General features: G+C 45.9%; 2 protein-coding genes across 2 annotated transcripts in view; one reads left to right on the top strand and one right to left on the bottom strand.

The window, feature by feature from the left end:
- The window catches only part of LOC135918203 (piwi-like protein 1), a 148,836-nt gene that overhangs the window by 90,541 nt on the left and 37,728 nt on the right, over positions 1-20,567 (top strand). Inside the window, exon 13 of the mRNA XM_065451885.1 lies at positions 8,270-8,383. Coding sequence (XP_065307957.1) covers positions 8,270-8,383 — 114 coding nt within the window. The remainder of the gene's footprint in view (positions 1-8,269; positions 8,384-20,567) is intronic.
- On the bottom strand, positions 755-5,353 carry LOC139054741 (piggyBac transposable element-derived protein 4-like). The gene is made up of 3 exons (XM_070532289.1): positions 5,342-5,353; positions 2,095-3,523; positions 755-834 (listed from the first exon to the last, which is right to left on the bottom strand). The coding sequence occupies exons 1-3, from the start codon at positions 5,351-5,353 to the stop codon at positions 755-757; spliced, it is 1,521 nt and encodes a 506-aa protein (XP_070388390.1).

Below are 20,567 nucleotides of genomic sequence, written 5' to 3'. Positions count from 1 at the left end.
ACAACATGACAACCTAACGAACCTTGTACAACTTGGAGACATCCCTGTCAGTGTAACAGCACACCGAACCATGAATACGGCCAAAGGCGTAATCTCTGACATCGACTTGATGGACTTGACCGATGAAGAACTCCCGGAAGGATGCAAGGATGAAAATGTAATAAACGTACAAAGAATAAAGATCAGACGGAACAACAAGGAGCTGCCAACTAAACACTTGATAGTTACCTTTGGCTCTAGCACGTTACCAGAGACATTAGAAACTGGATATATCAAAATCGGAGTACGACCATACATCCCCAACCCGCGACGCTGTTTTAAATGCCAGAGGTTTGGCCACGCTTCCCCGAGCTGCCGAGGGCGGCTAACATGTGCGAAATGCGGCATCAATGATCACTCTGCAGATGACTGTAAGGCTGAGCCCCGTTGTAGTAATTGTAACGGTGGCCACCCTGCATATTCTCAATCATGCGCAGTCTGGAAAAAAGAAAAAGAAATAATTAAGATAAAGGTAAAAGAAAACATAACTTTCAGAGAAGCAAGACAACGCATCTCACCAACATTTGCACGGAGCACATCTTTCGCTGAAGTGGTAAGTCGGGGGGCAGTACCACAACGGCACTTGGCGGACGCCAGCGCCACGCATAGCGTGCGTGCGGCAACGCCACCCGCCCCCACGGTAGGAGCAGTGAAGGCTGCCCCTACCTCTCCCGAATTTGTCCACAGTGGAGGCCTCTGCTGGTGCTGGCACCGGTCAGCCCAGCTCCGAGGTCAAGACAAGCCCACCAACCACCAGGACGGTGGGCTCCAAGGCCTTGTCTTTAGGGACAAGGCCTTCGCGGAAAACACACCGCTTGCAAGAGTGCGTGTCCAGTGCCTCTCAAGAGGCTATGGACACAACACCCAGTCAGAAGGCGCAGTTGACGCCTAAGGAGCGGCGCGATTTTCTCGACCGCTCCAGGAAAGACAAAATTCCAATTACAGGACCCCAAAAGGGCACTGTAACCTAAATGATGTACATTCTCTTCGACACATAGCACAACATTTATTTTAATATGGATACACTAATTATTCAGTGGAATATCAGAGGCCTGCTTTGCAACCTCGATGATGTCCAAGAAATCCTTAAAGAACTAACTCCCGAAGTGCTGTGTGTCCAAGAGACTCATTTGAAATCTAATCATAAACACTTCCTACGTCAGTATGGTATTTTTCGGAAGGATCGCGATGATGCCCTCACATCATCCGGCGGCGTAGCCATCATAGCTGACAAATCTATAGCCTGTCAACACTTACGGCTACAAACACCCCTTGAGGCAGTGGCCGTTCGTGCTGTACTTTAAATAAACTGATAACCATTTGCTCTTTATACATACCGCCGCATTTTCTGCTTCACAAACAAGAATTCCAAACATTAATAGATCAGTTACCCGAACCATATTTTGTGCTTGGAGATTTAAATGCACACAGCAACCTATGGGGCGACTTGCGCTGCGACGCGAGAGGTCGCCTGATTGAACAGTTCCTTTTTTCTTCAGGTGCATGTCTTTTGCATGGGAAGGAGCCCACGTATTACAATCTCGCAAACAAAACATACTCCTCAATAGATCTTAGCATTGCATCTCCTACTCTTCTACCTTAAATGAAATGGAAATGGAAAGTTATTAAAAATCCATACGGGAGTGACCATTTCCCTGTAGTTCTAAGCACACAAATTTGTAATGAATGCCTTCCACAATTACCTCGCTGGAGAACTGATTCAGCTGACTGGGAAAAGCTCAAAAATCTTGCTTCTTTATCCTGGGACGACATGTGTGCTTTAACTCTTTCCTTACCGCAGAAAACGGCCGTTTTTGCTATGTGTCTACATATTTTTTTTCTTGGGAAAATTTTGTTGTACAATGGATTGTTATATATGAAAATGTAGCTGATTGTTTTGCCTTTCCAATGTGATAAAATACAAAGTAATCACTGCGACATTTTTTTATATTTTATCTCTGAAAGCTGAAGAAAAGTAAGAAAAACATACATGCGAAGATACAAAATTGACACTACACTTCACCACACATAGAAGAAAAAAAAACTGGGATATACAAGTGATTGTCCGTGAACTCGGGTGCACTTCCTGAAAATCTGAGCACTCTAGGTACAAAAGTATATTTTCAAGCGACCTTTGAACTCGGCGCCCATGACGCATGTGCCAATCGGTGAAACAGTTACGCGTAGTCGTGAAACAAAGGTGTGCTTCACAGGTGCTGCAAAAAACATTTGTCTTCACTTCTTTCTTGGTTTTCTCATAGCACTGCTTACAGTTCCTTCGGTTATCAACCTTCTCAGGCTTGTGGCGAACCCAGTCGGGTGGCAGATAAGAGATGCTGGCCGGTTGATCATCATCAAGATTCAAAATTTGCTTGATGAGCATCTCTCGGAAAGAAAGCTGGTCAAAGCGGGCACTCAGACGTAGCTCAGCAATATCGGGGTGCCCTTTCCGATGCTCTTGAAATAGAATAAAACTATTTACACAACCAATATCTATGCAGTGGAAAAAGAGTGTTTTCCACCAGCGCACACATTTATGAAGCACGTTGTACGTTCCAATGATCTGGTCAGATATGTCAACGCCCAGCATACCTGCATTGTACTCATGTACCAACAAGGGCTTTCTTATGGTCCTCTCGCTCCACTTGTTGCCCACCTTTGTACGTCGCTTTGCAGGCACATGTTCATTGGCTGTATGAATTGTGCTCATAAGACTTACAGCCTTACGGTCCTTCCACTGAAGAAACAAGACGTTTCCTTCCCTAATCCAACGAATGTCTCCACGTTCAGCCTTCTTTTCCCATTTTGGATCTTTCAGATCGCCAGGGAAGCCTCGACGATCTTTTCTCGTTGTTCCACATGCCAGCGTTTTGCATTGAAGGAGGTGTTCGAAAAGGTGCTTCGAAGTATAAAAATTGTCCATGTAAATTTTGTATCCCTGTCCTAAATATTTATCACAAAGTTTACCCACTACATCAAAAGCCAATCCATGCAGTCCCGGTGTCCCCTGCTTGCCCGTGTAAACGAAGAACTGTAAGGTGTATCCAGTTTCTGACTCAGCTAAAACCCACAATTTGTAGCCCCACTTCGTCACCTTGTCCCGAATATATTGCCTGATTCCCGAGCGTGCTTTAGATTTCACCATCCTTTCATCGACTGAAATGGCTTCCCGTGGCTGAAAAAATCGTGCCGACGCCTCGTTGATCTCTCGAAGTAGTGGGAGTACCTTCCGCAGTTTGCCAGCTGAAGCAGCACTGTCATCCTCCGGGTCCGAGACATGCAAAAAAGCAAGCAGGGAGAAGAAACGCTTCCTGCTCATGATCTTCCCTGGGAGTAGACCGCCGTAGATTGTTCCGGTGTTCCAATACAAGTGGAGTCTAGGAAGTTGCACGATGCCCATGTAAATCAACAGCGCAATGAAGCGCAACATCTCAGGGGGCGTGACCTCTAGCCAGGAGCCATCTGGCTGAGCATAGCTGGGTTTCTCAAATTTTCATCCACGCATACTTGTTCGTGTGTGCACAGAAAGCGGAAATCATGTCAGCGGTAAAAAACATAAACATGTCCATTGCACCAAGAAACCTCCGCGTGTCACTCTGGCGCGTCACGTCCTGGTGTACACCAGGTGCGCGATTCGGTGAAAACCTGACTCGGCACGGCACGGCGTGTTTGGCAAAATATCGCCTCCGTATGTAGTTGACACCCTAAAAGAAAAATGTAAACGGGTGTAGTCATTTACAAAGCACGCGCATCCGTATACAACAACACTGACATCCGAAACTATGCTTACCTTGCAACGCTAGTTGAAGATCCGGGCTGCGTAGACGAATCATCACTGTTGGAGTCGAAATCCGATGATCCAATGTCCTCTACGCACTACTGCTCATATTGATAATATGAGCATCAGAAGCAGCGGAATCACTTTGTGAAGACTTCTTTTTCAGCGGCGCGCGACGCGTTTTTGGCGGCATGTTGCGAGAACTCTGCGCTACCGTCTCCGCTGCTTTTTTTTTTTTTTCTCGCGGAAGCCTTCGCGCTAAAACGCAAAAAAAACAACATAAAGTGCGCAGTAGTTCTTCTATTACTGGCCAGATGGCGCCACACGTCCGTAGGCGCGGAGTTTTATTTTTGGCGGGGCATTCAAAACCATCGATCCATAGTGATCGATGCTCTATGGCGCGGTAGGGAAAGAGTTAAGCATAGACGCTGCAGTTGAATATTTTATGGTTTTTCTCCTCGACACCTCCTCCAAATGTATCCCTGTAACAAGTGGATTGTCCACAAAACTCCGTCTTCCATGGTGGAACGATGAGTGTCAAAAAGCGTGAAAGAAGTAAAACAAGGCATGGGGTTTACTTCGGGATTCTCCAACAGCAGAAAATCTAGTCAATTTCAAGCAGGTCAAATCCCAGGGTTGGAGAACGCGGCGACAAGCTGGAAGAGAGAGTTGGAGAAAGTATATATCGGGCATTAAGTCATACACTGATAAAACAAAGGTTTGGAATAGTGAATAGAATAAAGGGTCGACAGCCTTACTCGCTGCCTTTGGTGAATACTCAAGGCGACAGCATGGAAGACCAGGCGAACTTTCTTGGCGCACATTTCGAACAGATATCCAGCTCGTCGCACTATTCTGAAAAATTCCAAAGGTACAAAAGGCAAATGGAAGGAAAACCACTAGACCGGAAAAGCACAAAATGCGAGGCATACAATAGACCTTTTTGCATGGCAGACCTTCAGGCAGCCCTAAACAGCTGCAACAAATCTGCCCCCGGTTCTGACCGCATCCTATATGAAATGCTAAAACACCTGCCGCCTGAAACACAAAAAACGCTTCTTTGTCTTTAAAATTCTGTATGGTCGTCCGGCCACATTCCCTCTGCTTGGAAAGAGGCCATCATAATTCCTATATTGAAATCAGGTAAGGACCCTTCTTTGGGAAATAGGAATAGGCCTATAGCATTGACGAGCTGCTTATGCAAAGTTTTTGAGAAGATAGTAAACAGTCGCCTGGTACATTATCTAGAAATTAACAAGAAATTAGATCCATATCAATGTGGCTTTAGAGAAGGCAGATCGACGATTGATCAGCTTGTACGCATGGAAATGTACATCAGGGAAGCGTTTGTCCACAAACAGCTTGTGTTATCAGCGTTTCTTGACATGGAGAAGATGTATGATACTACTTGGCACTTCGGGATCCTTCGGGATCTTTCTGCAATGGGCATTCGCGGCAACCTGCTGAGAATAATTGAAAGCGATCTCTCCGACAGGACATTTCGTGTTAGAGTTGGCAACGTACAGTCTCGACCATTTTTACAGGAGACAGGTGTACCGCAGGGCGGAGTACTGAGCTGTACGTTATTTATTGTTAAAATGAACTCCCTCCACACCGTATTGCCTCGCACACTCTTCTACTCTATGTGGACGATGTACAGATAGGGTTCAGGTCATGCAATGCTGGCATTTGCGAGAGGCAGCTACAACTTGGCTTGAATAGACTCTCAAGGTGGGCGGGCGAGAATGGTTTTAAGTTGAACCCCCAAAAAAGCACATGTGTCTTATTTTCAAACAGGAGAGGTGTACTACCACAACCAGACATTAACCTTAATGGAGAAAGACTAACTGTTAGCCCTGAACACAAATTCTTGGGTGTTATCCTGGACACAAAGCTTAACTTCATTCCCCACTTAAAATATCGTAAAGAAAAATGCCTGAAGACCATGAACCTCCTCAAGCTGCTCTTTCGAACAACTACCCGCCGTGGTTGCTCAGTGGCTATGGTGTTGGGCTGCTGAGCACGAGGTCGTGGGATCGAATCCCGGCCACGGCGGCCGCATTTCGATGGGGGCGAAATGCGAAAACACCCATGTGCTTAGATTTAGGTGGTCAAAATTTCCAGAGTCCTCCACTACGGCGTGCCTCATAATCAGAAAGTGGTTTTGGCACGTAAAACCCCAAAAAGGAAGGATCAACTTTTGGCAGTGACAGGAAGTGTCTGCTTAGCCTGTATAAGAGTCTCGTACAATCATGCCTCGACTACGGAGCCGTGGTGTACCACTCCGCAACAGAGACTGCGCTAAAGATTCTCGACCCAGTCCACAACCTCGGTATACGACTGGCAACAGGCGCCTTTAGAACGAGCCCTGTTGAAAGTCTGCGTTGAGTTCAACGAATGGTCCTTACATCTACGAAGAATATTCTTAAGTTTATCATACTATACTAAGGTAAAATCAGACACCGAACATCCATGCCATTCCATCATTAGCGACCTGCGCGCTGCCAGACTTTACAGTAACCGCCCACGTATCGGAACTCCTTTGAGCCTACGCTTGGAGGCAATGGCAGAAGAAACAGAAATCCATCTCCCAGAAAATATCCTAATGCCTCCCACTCGCCTTCCACTGCCTTGGGAATGGCAGCATGGAGTGCGATATCTCGTTTGTCGAAATAACAAAACATGCACCTGAGGCACACATACGATCACACTTCCTCGAACTCCAAGTGAAGTACTGCTGTGCCGAATATTATACAGATGCTTCCAGATCATCTGCTGGTGTCGTGTATGGAGCTCTTGCGCCATTTTTTTCCACCTCGGATTCCCTAAATCCCAACACAAGTATTTTCACGGCTGAGGCGTACGCGATACTCTCAGCTGTAAAACATATCAGACAAAGTAATCTCAATAAGGCCATCATTTTCACAGATTCATTAAGCGTAGTAAGGGCCTTAATGAGTGTACGAAAACGTAAGAATCCTGTTTTTAATAAACTATACACAGAACTATGCTTAGCCTTAATATGCAACTAAAACATTGTCCTATGTTGGGTACCTGGCCATAGGGGCATAAAAGGTAATGTAGCTGCTGACGAAAGTGCAGCGTCAGTCATCTTTAATAAAACGGATGTGGATAAACCCATAGCAGCAACAGAACTGAAGCCATTCTTACGCCACAAACCGAGGAAGCACTGGCAGGACCAATGGGATAATGCAGTAGAGAATAAGCTACACTTTATCAAACCAAAATTAAGGAACTGGATATCTGAAAGAACAGCAAGACATAAGGAAGTGCTTCTTTGTAGATTAAGAATAGGACATACTTACGCCACTCACTGCTACCTTTTGACGGGAAGGGAACCTTCAACATGTACCAAATGTTGCAAGAGGCTTACAGTTATTCATGTTCTTAGCCAATGCACTGAAATAGAGGCAGAAAGAAAAAAGTACTTTTCCTCCGCTTATATCCAACACATACCATTACATCCAGCATTTTTTCTTAGCAATGAACCCCTTTTTACTTTTCAATCACTATTCAACTTTTTATTTGAAACTGTCACCCTAAATGTGATTTGGCCAGGCTACTTGTAGCGCGGCCTCCACCTGGAGGTCGTAGCTGCAATGAAAACATCTTCTAGAGCACCTGCCTCCCAGCCCTTGCTTTCAAGGCCTTGCTGAGGCACTTGTGCTACAGATTCTACATATTTTACTGATCATCCCCATCTTGTGAAACATCTGTTGTCATCACAGAAACGATCAATCACTGCCATTTTTATATTATGTACATACTTGTATTTTACGCACTTTAGAGCAAATAAATTTTAGGCCCTTTTACAGCCACATCGCACCACATGCATATACTGCACTTTTTAGCGAATATTTTAGGCCACTATACAGCCGTGTTTTATTACTCCCCGCAATTAACACCCATATATCATTCAGAAGTACAGATCATCGACTTCGCGCTCTTTGGCCACATCTGGCCCTTGCGCCAATAAACTCTACAAATCGTATTTGCCAATTGCCTGTTCACCCGCCTGCTTTTTCTCCACTTTTGCTTTGAAGTCACCCATTACTACTGCATACCAAGTTTGCACTTTTCTCATCGCTAATTCAGCATCTTCATAAAACTGATCTACTTCCTCATTGCTGTGGCTGGATGTTGAAGCTTAGGCTTGTACTACCTTTAATCTATACTTCTTATTAAGTTTGATTACGACTACGGCTACCCTCTCATTAATGCTGTAGAATTCGTTAATGTTGCCCGCTATGTCCTTATGGAATAAAAATCCTCTTCTGTTTTGTTTCTTATCAGGGAGACCTCTATAGCAGAGGACATGGCTGTTATTCAGCAATGTACAAGCCTCACCAGTTCTTCTAATCTCACTAAAGCTGAGTGAAATTCAATATCCAGCTTTGTGTCTGACCCTTCATTACTCCTCTTTTCTTGTAGCTTGAAGGCCGCATCCTGCCAGAGGAGAAAGTTATGATGAAAACCAAGACTCACTATCATAATGGCACAGCAGACTGGGGCCGTCTTCTCTCACAAGACTCTGTGATCAAACCTGTAAGTAGTAAATTCTCCTCTTGGTAATTTACTTCATGTGGATTTGAAAAAAGATAGTGGTCTTCTGTACTGGATTGTATTTTTGCATGTGCAAGCTCCCTGCCTCTGCAAATAACCTATGCCTCTACCTAGAATACTTTGAAAAGGAGAAAATATGTGGGCAGATAATCATATAAAAGAACATTAAAACCTTGAAATTTGCAACCCCTGGCAACAGACACAGAGGGAGGCGCTATAGATGCTTTGCTGCAAGCAGTTTGCACAATTGAAACCAGATGGCACCCATAATCAGTGTGAATAAGTGTCTGCATTGAATATCTAGATTCAATTTCTCAAATAATCTGTACCTATGGTGAATGAGACAGTCGTGGCCGGTGCCTTGATATGGGCAGCATTCCCACGGTGCACGATATCCATTGGTACAAGCTTCGACCACGTCGACTGGTCTGATCAAAATGTTTAATGGTACACAGACAGAGGGAACAACAAAAGAAGTGTATGTGGAAAGTGTGGAAGCATGTGTGAAGATTTGGCCAAATAACCATATGATGGCACGCTGATCCCATCATACACGAGTTCACATATGCAGATTCACGCAGTTCGAAGCTTTCTACCCATGTGTGAAAATACAGGCGAACTTTGCATGCATGCTCGCGGTAGTTGCCGGCTGCTCAACTGCGAACCCGATTGCCGTTTTAACGGCCATCAGTTTAACCCGTACGCATGGTCTCGCGACCGATCACCGATGAGCTACCTATAGGAGCTACCTACAGTTTGCAGCCTGCTTTACATCGGCCGGCGGCAAATTTTCGTTACGGCTACACCATTATCCACAGTGTAGTCCATCAAGCCTAATCGGAGACGTGTCGTCGGATGTTACCGACTAAAGTTGCGGATTCATATCAAATCAACATACATCGATTCACAGTGGTTGGTTGCACGACCCTCAGAAAGCCTACAAACCGCCTCGCCTATGAAAGCGGGTGCATGGATGACCTTTGTGCAAACTTGCTGTGGGCCTCCTGATTTGAGGGCTGTTTATCGTGAGCACCGACTGCGGTTGCCCCATGCGGCGCTGATGACTGCGTGAGTGGTGCCGAGTGACATGATGCGCATTCCCTACTTTTGTCTATCACGTAGATGACAATAACCCATAGAGACTATCTGGCCATGAAGATGCAAAATCCCTCTTGTTATGTGGAAGAAACTTCCTAAGCAATAGAAAATTGCTATTAAGCACAGTGTGGCCAACTATTAAACAGAAAATACCCCTTGATATTTAGAACAACTTTGCTATTTCTTCACCTTCAGAGGGAAAAAAGCACTTCGTTCCATTTAACATTCTGTCGATAAAAAAAAAGTCGCAGTTCTGCCGGAAAGGCGAAGCACCGATTGCGATAGCAAATTAATAGAGAGGCTGTACGAAGTAAGGATAGTAGTTTTATCGGCCGTATAAACTTTTAAACATTTGCTTGCTAACTAAATTAACAATGATAGAATGTGTAATCGTGACTCATCAAGGACGTAGAAAGAAACAGACACATGGAGACAGCGCTGTCTTTGGGTGTCTGCTTCTTTCTACGTCCTTGTTCAGTTGCACTTACACATTCTATCATGGATTCAAACCAACTAGCCTGACAACGTGTTTTAACTAAATTAGCCAGCATAGTGTCGCGCCCACACAGGTAAACATGAACACTGATCACTCCATGACAGCGGAAACTGTCTGAAAACGCAGGAGTTGGTTAGGAATCGCAGCAGCAGCTGCAAGCCAATTGACCTCCATGCATATGTCGCTTCAAAGCATACGAAACGTTGAAAGCACTTCACATACAAAGCTACCGGCACCACGCGCATTCTGCAAACATCGCTGATCGCTTTGAAGATGAGGCCCGCGTAGGCGCACGCTTTAGCCACGTCGCAGACCGCTTTCAAGACACACAAGCGCCAGCAACGCGTCGCTACGGCGTCCGCTACAGGCATCTACTACGGCGTCCGTGGTTCGCGTGGCCAACGCCGTAGTAGACTTCCGCGGATGTCTAAACTCTGTACGAAGCGGCGGGTGAGGACGACATCGAGGCACCCTAGCAGCCGCAGGAGAAGAGCGCGTCTCCTCCCTCGCCTCACCCCAGTGCCTTGCGTGGGGTGAGGCAAGGCACAATGCATGCCGCAAGAGAGGGCACGCATTCGGGCCGCGTTCGTCGGCCCACCCTCACACACTTTCCCTGATACAGAACTTCACGGCGATGTCGAAGATAGAAATCTGCCCGGAGTGTCCCATATAATTGCTATTGCCATAATATTTTCTAGACCTTCATGTACGAACTGAGTTGTCACTGCTGGCGTACCAATTGCTGTTCCCTTTTAGTGAACCCACCGCAGAAGTGTTGTGCCCAACAAAGCTGCGAGGACCCCTGCATTTCCTTGCAATGGCTACGTGGCACTCACTTGTACAACATGCGGCGACTGCTATTAAAAACGAGTAAAAACAAACTAAATGCACTTCCGCTTTTGCATAAGGCTTTGTTTACGATCTTATTATCGGAAGTAACATGTAGAATATCTCTGCGGTTCTATGCAGAAATTTCCCGAGATAGTGAAGTAAGCATCAGAGCACCCACTCGTTCTATTGTATTCTATCTTGACGCTTACATCAAAGTTGTCGCACACTATGAGTTCAGTCAACAGTGCTGAGTGTTTTGGGATGTTGAAAAAGTAAGTTAACGGGGCTGGGGCTTTGAAAATCAAATGGGGGAAAATTGGCACAAATGTTTAGAATGTCCATCTGATGCTTCCATAAAACTTTCAGAGTGGTACCTTGAGAACATTTTATTGCATATTATTGAGCAGCATTTTTCTCCCTCTGACTATCTGGAGGGTCTGGGGAGCTCAAAAGATACGATGGAAGGCTCATTGAGTATTTACTGCATAGCTAAATGTGGGCTTAAGGTCATGACAGTCTTGCTTTTTTTTTTCCCACAACACAAATTTTTTTGGGTGCCATTTTTTATGTTACCTTTGCTTTCGGGGTGAACGAATAACGACATCATAAAATTACAAAAAATAAAGATATCAAAGCGAGACTGTCACATCCTGCACCGTAGTCCAAGGAATGTGACCAAAAAAAAAAGTCAAACTAGGGTAAATGGTAATAAATAAATCAGCTCCAGAAACTAAGCAAAAAGAAAAAAAAAGACAGTTTCGAGAAAATGGCTCTCAAAGTTTCACCTTCTCTTCAGTTCTCTAAAAGGCATGAAATTTGTATTTTTTGGTGTGTTTTTCGATGTGCGGCTTTTGGACATGTGGCCTCTGGTCTGGTCTGCCTTTGTCCCCCCCCCCCCCTTTTTGTATGACATTCTTTGCTGCTGCTCTAGAGAGAGCATGGTGCCTGGGTATGAAACCAAGTGAGGCACAGAACTCTGTGTGGACATGAATATACAGGATCTGTTCTGAAAGTAGTAGGACTCATTTCTTTTCTTTTAATATTATTCATGAGAATAGTACAAACTACTCGAATTTTTCAAAGTAGCACCCTTCTGCATCTACACTCTGCTGCCAACGAGTTTTCCAGTTTTCGTACGCCTCCAGGAACAACTGGACTGGAATGCTGTTTAGCTTCCTCGTTATGGCCTGCTGAACTCCTCTACTGATCCGTGATGCTTCCCCTTGAGCCTCGATTTTATTCTCGGGAATAGAAAAAAGTCTGGTGGGGCCAAGTCGGGGCTGTAGAGGGGCTGAGGCAGCATTGCCACCTTGTGCTGGGCAAGATCCCTCACTACGCGGAATGCTGTGTGGCTCGGTCCGTTGTCATGGTGCAGCCGCCAATTGTTGGCGATGGCTAGGCAAACATGAACAATGCGTTTTCACAGTTTTTGAGGACTTCCACATAAAAAACTGCATTAACTGTTTGTCAAGGGGGTACGAACTCTTCGCGGATGACTCCATGTCAATCAAAAAAGCAAGTGAGCATGGACTTTTGCTTGGATTTGCTCATTCGTGCTTCTTTGGGGCTTAGGGAAGAAGGGGTGGGTCATTCTGAGCTCTGCCGCTTGCTCTCCGGGTCGTAATCAAACACCCACGTCTTGTAACCGGTCACTACATTGTCCAAAAAGTCGGGGTCCTCATTCACATGATGAAGAAGATCCTGGCAGATCACTTTCCGGTTGGCTTTTCACTCCTCTGACAACCACTCGCTGCTTGAATTTCGTGCACACTTTCCCCATGGCTAACTTTTCTGTCACGATCTCAAAAACTTGGGTTTGAGGAATGCTCAAGTCATCAGCAAACATTCTGATACTCATCCTACGATCACTGTTCAGTAAATTTTTCACTCGCAACACATTTTCGTTGGTCTTGCTGGTCGAAGGGCGTCTGGAGCGGTTGTCGTCTTCCACTCTTTCCCTACCCTCTCGGAACAGCTTGTGCCACTCAAAAACACCTGATCTACCCATGGCAGCATCACCGTAGGCCTCCTTAATCATGTCGTGAGTCTCTTTGCCCGTTTTACCAAGCATTACAAAAAATTTAATAGCGTATCGCTGATTCAGTAAGCGAGCGCTCCATGATTCTTCGTGACAAGGTGTTTCGACAGGGGTTCACAGTGCAAGCGACATGCTCTCTTCAATGGCCGAGAGACGACTGCCGATTTTTCTCAGTGTTCCCAATATCGCCCTTCACCGATCCTGTGTTCGCAAACCGCCTCCCATTCGCCCAGCAAAAAACCAGTCCTACTTTCAGAACAGACCCTGTAGTTTTCCAGTGTTGTACCTGCAAACTGCCTCATTGATAGCAGTCTCCAATGCATTCAGTGAGGCATTTTTTTTTTTTTTTGGTAGAATTGACCATATTCCTGAATGAAGGCTTTCAGCAGCCTTCCGAGTCATCTCCCCTTGACAATGTCTGGGGAACTCAGGATCAGAAAGCCACTGATATGTTGAATTCCAATGGCGGAGTTGGAGCAGCCGATGGACTCCGCAAGCGAGCAATCGACTCTGGCGCAAAGCAACGCCTCCAGATCTGCAAGTGGAACACAACCTGCGCCGCCGGAGCAAGGCGGAAGCGGAAGTTTTGTCACCGAGTTACCCAGGATACCTTGCGTGTTGTCATATCCTTCCGCTGTTTGCTCCCAGCACAGCCGCACCGGTCACTTGTCTCTTCAGCGCCGTTAACCTGTCGTTTTTTTTAAAGTGCGGAATGGATATCTCGCCAAGCGTGCAGCAGCTTTTGCTTCCACGCGAGTCGTGACCGGTGGCACCTCCCAGCAGACAAACGTCGTAAAGGAAATACGTCACGCAGAGTTCCGGTCCACTCCGCCGATTCTGGCGGAGCATCTTTTTCTGCGCCACGAAGTGACTCCCGCTCTGAATCTCCTCCGACTCTCTCATTGGAAGACCTTACTCCCGCCCTCACTCTGCCATTGGAACAAACTTGCTCCGAAACGAGCAGAAAAACTTGCTCCGACTCCGCCATTGGAATTCAACAATAGATATGCAGCTTATAGGTGCTTTCCAGCTTGTACTTTTCACATCACTTTATTTTCCTTAAAGACCCCTTTTGGGGTGTTACATAAGGGGTGGGGTTTACAAAATGCAGGTGTTAACAGTGGTTGAAAATGTTAATGGGCATGTTATGGCAGCGGCATGATGATGAGGAAGGCCGTTCCAGTCAGTTGCAGCTCGTGAAAAAAAAATTTATTCATGAAGGTGGTGGTACGAGCTTGTGGATGCAGAACTTGAAGAGGGTGACCGATGTGATGGGATCTGTGTGGCGGAGGTGCTTGTATGTATGGTTCTTGTCTTCGTGATGAATAGAAGAACTTGTGATACAAGACAAGACTGGCAATGTGGTGGCAAGCAGAAAGATTACACAAACCTGAGTGCAATTTTGGAGATGAAATAAAATTTTATGAATATGAAGAGTGAATGAACCTGGTAGCCCAGTTTTGTACAACTTCGATGGCATTTGTTAAATGTGCTTGATGAGGATTCACTTCTAGAAGCAGCCAGGTGTCTGTGCCAGCCCAAGGAGCCTAGTGAACAGAGCTCATGATGAGATTCTCTTTATGAAGGGGTGGTATGATAGATATTGTGACGAGATATCCTGACAATATGATAAGAGTCAGCGCGTGATATGCTTGGTCATGGGTCGGAGGTGCCGATGTGCAAAATGCCTAGCTGCGGGTACTAGGAGTCGACGCTTGATATGCTTAGTTACACAGTTTGAGCTGCCAACGCACAAAATTCCTAGCTGCGGGTATGAGGAGTTGATGCTCGATGTGCTTAGCTGCGCAGTTCAAGGTGCTGATGCACAGAATGTTTAGATGGGGGTCCGAGGATTGTGTCCGCGATGTACTTGGTTGCGAATTCAGAAACATCGAAAGGCTTAACTACATGTCTGAGGATTCAGCTTGCGAAGTTCGGTCGCAAAGTCCATGTTGCCGATGCTTGGAATGCTTAGCCGAGGGTCCGGAATGTCCATAAACGGAGGGATTGGCCATGCTTCTGCAATGTCCGCATAGCATCCGTTTTTACACTCATTTGGATCACGAGACTGTCCAGAGCTCACACGTAGAATAAAGGCTCGCGCAGTGTAAAGAGGCGAGTAGACGTTGCGTGCGCTGGACCAATGACAAACCGAGCTGAAGTCATGCGGAGAGTGCGGCCAATTGCAGAGTCCGGCACAACCATCAATCATTTGCTTTTTGTGTGCTTGTTTCTGTATGGAAGAGGTAGCTGAAGCGGCAAATTTGAAGACAAAGAAATGTGCTTTCTTACAAGACCAAGATGGCGGTGCTTGGTTGTCCCATTCTGGCGATATTTTGGCTTGAAAAGGGCTGTTCTTTCGTGATTTCGGCACGCTTCAAAGCAGCGCAGTCTCTTTCCTCCCCCATCAATATTACCCGTGGAACACCTCAAGGATCGATTATATCTCCCACCCTCTTTAATCTTTGCATGACAGCGCTATCAAGGCAGCTATCTACAATCCCTAATCTTCACCACACTTTCTATGCCGACGATATTACCCTATGGTGCGAAACCGGATCTCCAGGGAACGTCGAAACGACCCTCCAGAAAGGCGTCGAGACCATAGTTAACCACTTACATAAAGCCGGACTCGAACCTTCAGCAGAAAAGTCGGAACTTCTCCTCATGAATCGAACACATTACCAAAAGAAAACAAACGCCCTGATACAACTCACCTTATTAGGCAAGCAGATACCAAAGGTTACATCGTGCCGAATACTCGGATTTATCATAAATCACAACAACAATGCTAATTCTAACGTTATACAATATCAAAAAGACTGCCGAAATCTCACGCACCTAATGCGAAGGATCATTAGCAAAAAACACGGACTGAGAGAAGAACAAGCGACACAGCTCGTGACTGCGCTCGTGTATAGTAGGCTTCTGTACACCGCCCCATTCCTAACACTGACACAAACACAAACTCGAAAACTCGAATCTTCACTCAACACCCTTCACAAGGCCGCCCTGGGCCTACCGATATACACCTCAAATGATCGCCTTCAACAAACGGGCCTCTTTCACACTTTCGCAGAACTAACACAACAACACCGAGACAGACAAGTAGCGCGATTGTCTTGTACGGAGCAGGGATGCGAAATCTTGAAACGCGCAGGGATCGCCCCTATCCAGTTAACACCAGTTAACCAAAGCCCTCCGCTACCACGCAACATTGCATTTACAAACATACCAAAAAATATGACGCCACACCTACATGACGGTCGACGTCAAGCGCAAGCAAAACATCACCATATAGACAGGAAATGCATCACGATATACACGGACGCCGCACGCTCTGACATGGGGTCATACGCGTATGCAATATATACACCTGGACAGACAGCACCGATCATCCAAACAGCTGGGCCATTTTCCAACCCTCCCAACATAGCCACTCTGGAGACTCACGCGATAATATATGCCATACAAGAAGCCGTTCTACTCACTAAGCACCACTCCAGTAACATCAACCTTTATACCGACTCCAGCAAAGCCATTCGCAACATACAACACCGACTGTTGGAAACACACCTACATGACATCTTAACAGAATCCTGTAACCGCAAACCGAACATTACAATCACCCTGCGTTGGGTGCCTGGTCATGCTGGGATCGAGGGAAATGAGTTGGTTCATCAACGTGCCCGCGAAATTAACCTCCGGGCGCCCTCGATTCCCTGGCCAAATCCAACGACAGTGGAAGACGCTGCCACGTACAAAGCGCAAATAACTGAACACTACAAGAACATCAAGGAAAGCCGCACTATTTTGCCCCAACCTCACTCCTCACTCAACACGGAACAAGCACATGTCCTTCGTAAAGTTCAAACGAACACTCTTCTCACGCCACTAATGCTCTACAACTTCGGTTGGCGTAGCACAGCTCACTGCCCCAACTGTCCGGAGATAAGGGCAGGTGCAGAACACATTCTGTACTCATGTAACACTGCCATTACCTCTCCTCATTTTCCTTACCCTTCCCCTCCTTCCTGGAGTGCTTGGCTTCACTCGGACTCGGAGGATGAACAACGAGCCTTGGCGGGGCAGGCGCTCTACTTTACTGGGCCTTAGTGTTGGCCTTAAATAAAGTTTTTTCCTTCCTTCCTTCCTTCGTGATTTCCACGAAATTTTTTGGCACCTTAGCTCATACAATAATTTTTTTAGAACAATTTGACGTTGTTTTCAGTGATGGTATTTTGGAATCGGATAGAAAAAGAGTTAGAGAACCTGAAAATGTGATTTTCAAAAAATCTATTTTTTGTCCATTTTTCACAGTGCGAAAGCTACGTCCCCACTAAACATGTATAGAGTTGTATCAAAACCAAGTGCAATATGGACACAAGCACACCACACCAGAGAAGGCATGACAGCGAGTACGAGTGTACCATGACAGCTGAACTTTTCTACATGTACCAAGCATTTCACACTGTGCTCTACCACAACCAAATTACAGAAAAACGGCACATGCGTGCAAGGAGTCTAGCCTGCCATGGCTTCCCTATTCTCGTATTTGCACAATGTTTTGGATTGATAGACTTCCTGATTTCCTAATATAGAAGGAAACAAAGAAGCAGTTTTTCTGAAAAAGACTGAAATCGTGGTCAAATTGCAAGCACACGACTCCAGTTACCACCCGAAGTGTGCAAAATTACCCAAGGTTGTCTGATATGCTGCATCAGTGTTGATTGTGCCACCGTCGAGGCAGAGGCATGGAAGAGTGAGAAATGAGCATGGAGCAGGGGAGGGCAGTGGAGTTGATGCTACGTTTAGACATTGAAAGACTTTACACGTCGTCATGCACGGTCGTGCTCTATACGCGTCCAGAGCAGAGAGAGAGAGAAACACAAATGAGAAGCGAATTGACACGGTATTGCCCGCCCTTTCCTCAATCTTCGTTTTGGTGAGCACGAAATGCGCCATGGAAGCAGCGGACAGCCCAGTTTGTAGAAGATGGCGACTACAAAGTGCAAAGCTGTGTTGCTTGAGACAAAGCTGCAAATTTTGCAAGACTTGAGGTTGTGAACTTGCACACTTGACGGGATCGAAGATTCTGAAAACCGGGAATGCCATGATCATAAAGGCTGAAACCAGTGGCCATGCTGACCAATAGAAAAAGGTTGGCGACCCTTTTCCACCATAAACAACCGTTACAGAAAGGCATGCTTTGTGTGCCAAGGCAAAACTAACATAGCTAACAGCACCTGACATTGCTGAGCTCTGGGAGCTTGTCACTACTGATGAATGAGGTGGTGCTTCGTTGGATGAGTTTCCTAGTGCAGATAGTGCTGCTTCGTTCTGCGAAGAGATCTCGAATGAGGGGACCGATGTTGCAACGGATGCCAGCGTTGAGTGACGGAGGTGATGACAGCAGCGGCAGTAATGAGATTGACAATGGCCTGTCTTTGACTCCAACCCTGATGTTCGTGCAGTGCGCTGTCATTGATAGTAACTTGTTGATTTCGTGCACAGTAAAGGATTGCTGCCGGTGTTTGTGCAGCAGCTGGACGCAATGCACACCTTATTTGTAAACCTGAAACTGCCACGAAAGCAAGTGCAGATTTGACTATTTCAGTATGCCTAACATTTGAGATGCTGCTTAGAGATTTAAACGTGTTATTTTCCACAGCCTACTTCCTACAACGTCTATTCCTTATTTAGCACATGGGCAAATTTGTGTTCGGAACTACAAAGGTATGTTTGGCAGCCTTTCTTTGTGGCAGTTCAGATTTAGTAATGATTGGTTATGATGATTAGATAACCGATTGTTATTTTTGATATCGTATAAGTGGACTGAACTGTAGTTCACTTAGAGAACATCACAGCATTGCGAAGTTCGCCAAGGCCAGTATATGTAAACTCTTGCATCATCGCTGAACGCAAGCTTAATTGCTGGCATTCATCTTTGTTGGTTGCATCGAAGTAGTTCCTGGCCACGTGATTTCTCAGCTTCGCTTGACTTGCCGCCGAAACGGAAGCTAGCTGATCCGCCCGCTGATCATTGGCAATGCACGACGTTGCCGATGAAAAGAAAGCACACGGCTATAGATTTGGAAAGCAAGTGGTTCTAACCGATTAGACTGTCATCGCGAACGTGCTTGCATCAGATAGCGACGGCGACGACGGAAGCAGTGACGCCATAGGGCAGGCTGCCCCAACGTTGTCCTCACAGGAGGCCCTGCAGATGATTCAGTTCCTCCGGGGCTTCGTTTTCGCGAGGAACCTTTCATTGCACAACATGGAACGCTTGGATGCCTTGGAGAAGGATGTCGGCAAGCTTTGCGTAAGAGCATGCATGGCTGACGGACATAGGCTTTTCTCGTGCAAGCCAGTGAGAAGTACATGGCGAGATGCTCGTGGCGATCTCTTCTCAGCATTTCTTCAGGATTTCTCAAGCTGACAGGCTGCTGCGGCAGCCTTCTCGCAATTTTTAGAAGGCCCCTTTTGGAGCCACCAAAGCGATTCCTCGGCGGTGCTCGCAAATCACTTGCCACCCGTGACACCCATTTGCAGTTGTTATAGCAGTGCCATACTTTGACACCGACAGCCGCGGCTTGTTACACGCGAACGAAGCGCCTAGGAAGCAGTTAAAATGATTAAACACAATCAGGAGCCGGGTAGAGGAAGGTGGTGGTGAGGGGCACTGGCCTCCCCACCTATATAGTTTTCTCACATCAGCTCTACCATCCCCCTATTTAGATTTTTTCATGCAACCCGGTTATAACAATTATCGGTTATAACAATGGAATCTTCGTGGCACTTGAATATTGTTATAAGTGGGTTCGACTTTATGTCCAACTCCACACGCAAGCTTATGCCATTCCGTCCAGCACACACGCAAAGGTGTTCCCGATACTATGCCGGCCGACTGATCGCCTGCTGAACCAAACTCCTCTTTATGCATTGAGGCTGTCAATTCAGCCTGTGTAGACCTCACGCCCGATCTCCAATGAAGTCTGCAAGCATATTAAGGGCAAGATTCCAATGACTGGTTCCCTCCCATCACCCTCGCCAGCCTGGCCTAGCCAGCATGACTTTATTGGGAGTCGGTGGCCAAAGTTGCAGTGTGGTGCTAAGTTGACAAAACTTCTTGCAGTGGCCGCATGGGCCATACAGCATTTAGAAGATGAGGAACCACCTCCTCAACAAAAGTGAGGGCGCAAGCGACAGAATAAACGGCATTAACTTTATTCGCGGCAGCTATGTTTGCGACATGTCACATGCGGGCACATTAGTCCGAAAAATTGAGCGGCACACCATGTGGCATCTGAAATTTTGGTTTTATGGTACTTCTTTGTAGTAAGCATCAGTCAGTAAAGGTGTGCCACCTTTGTATAATGGTTTATGGCTGGTCTTTATGTCTTGTTTTACGGATAATTGGAAATCCCATTTAAAAGTAATTCTTCTTTCAGTCTAGGAGGCTTCAACTTAATGAGAGGTTTTACTGTTATTTTATTTTTAATTAATTTTTTTTTTACCTGTAGTTGGTATAGTACTTGGCGATGCGCTATCTAGTGTATTTGTTTTGTTTTTTTCTTAGTAAGCTATAAGTAAAATCAACTTGATGTGGCGATAAATTGTGCACATACATGAATCATACAATCTGACTATAAATTGTGCACTAATGTGAAGTGATCAGTTGGAAGTTCAGTGCTTGTTTG

This window comes from Dermacentor albipictus, chromosome 1 (genome assembly GCF_038994185.2).
Source record: "Dermacentor albipictus isolate Rhodes 1998 colony chromosome 1, USDA_Dalb.pri_finalv2, whole genome shotgun sequence".
Taxonomy (NCBI): Eukaryota; Metazoa; Arthropoda; class Arachnida; order Ixodida; family Ixodidae; genus Dermacentor; species Dermacentor albipictus.
Note: the sequence above shows the minus strand (reverse complement) of the source record. Positions and strands in the feature narration are given on the sequence as shown.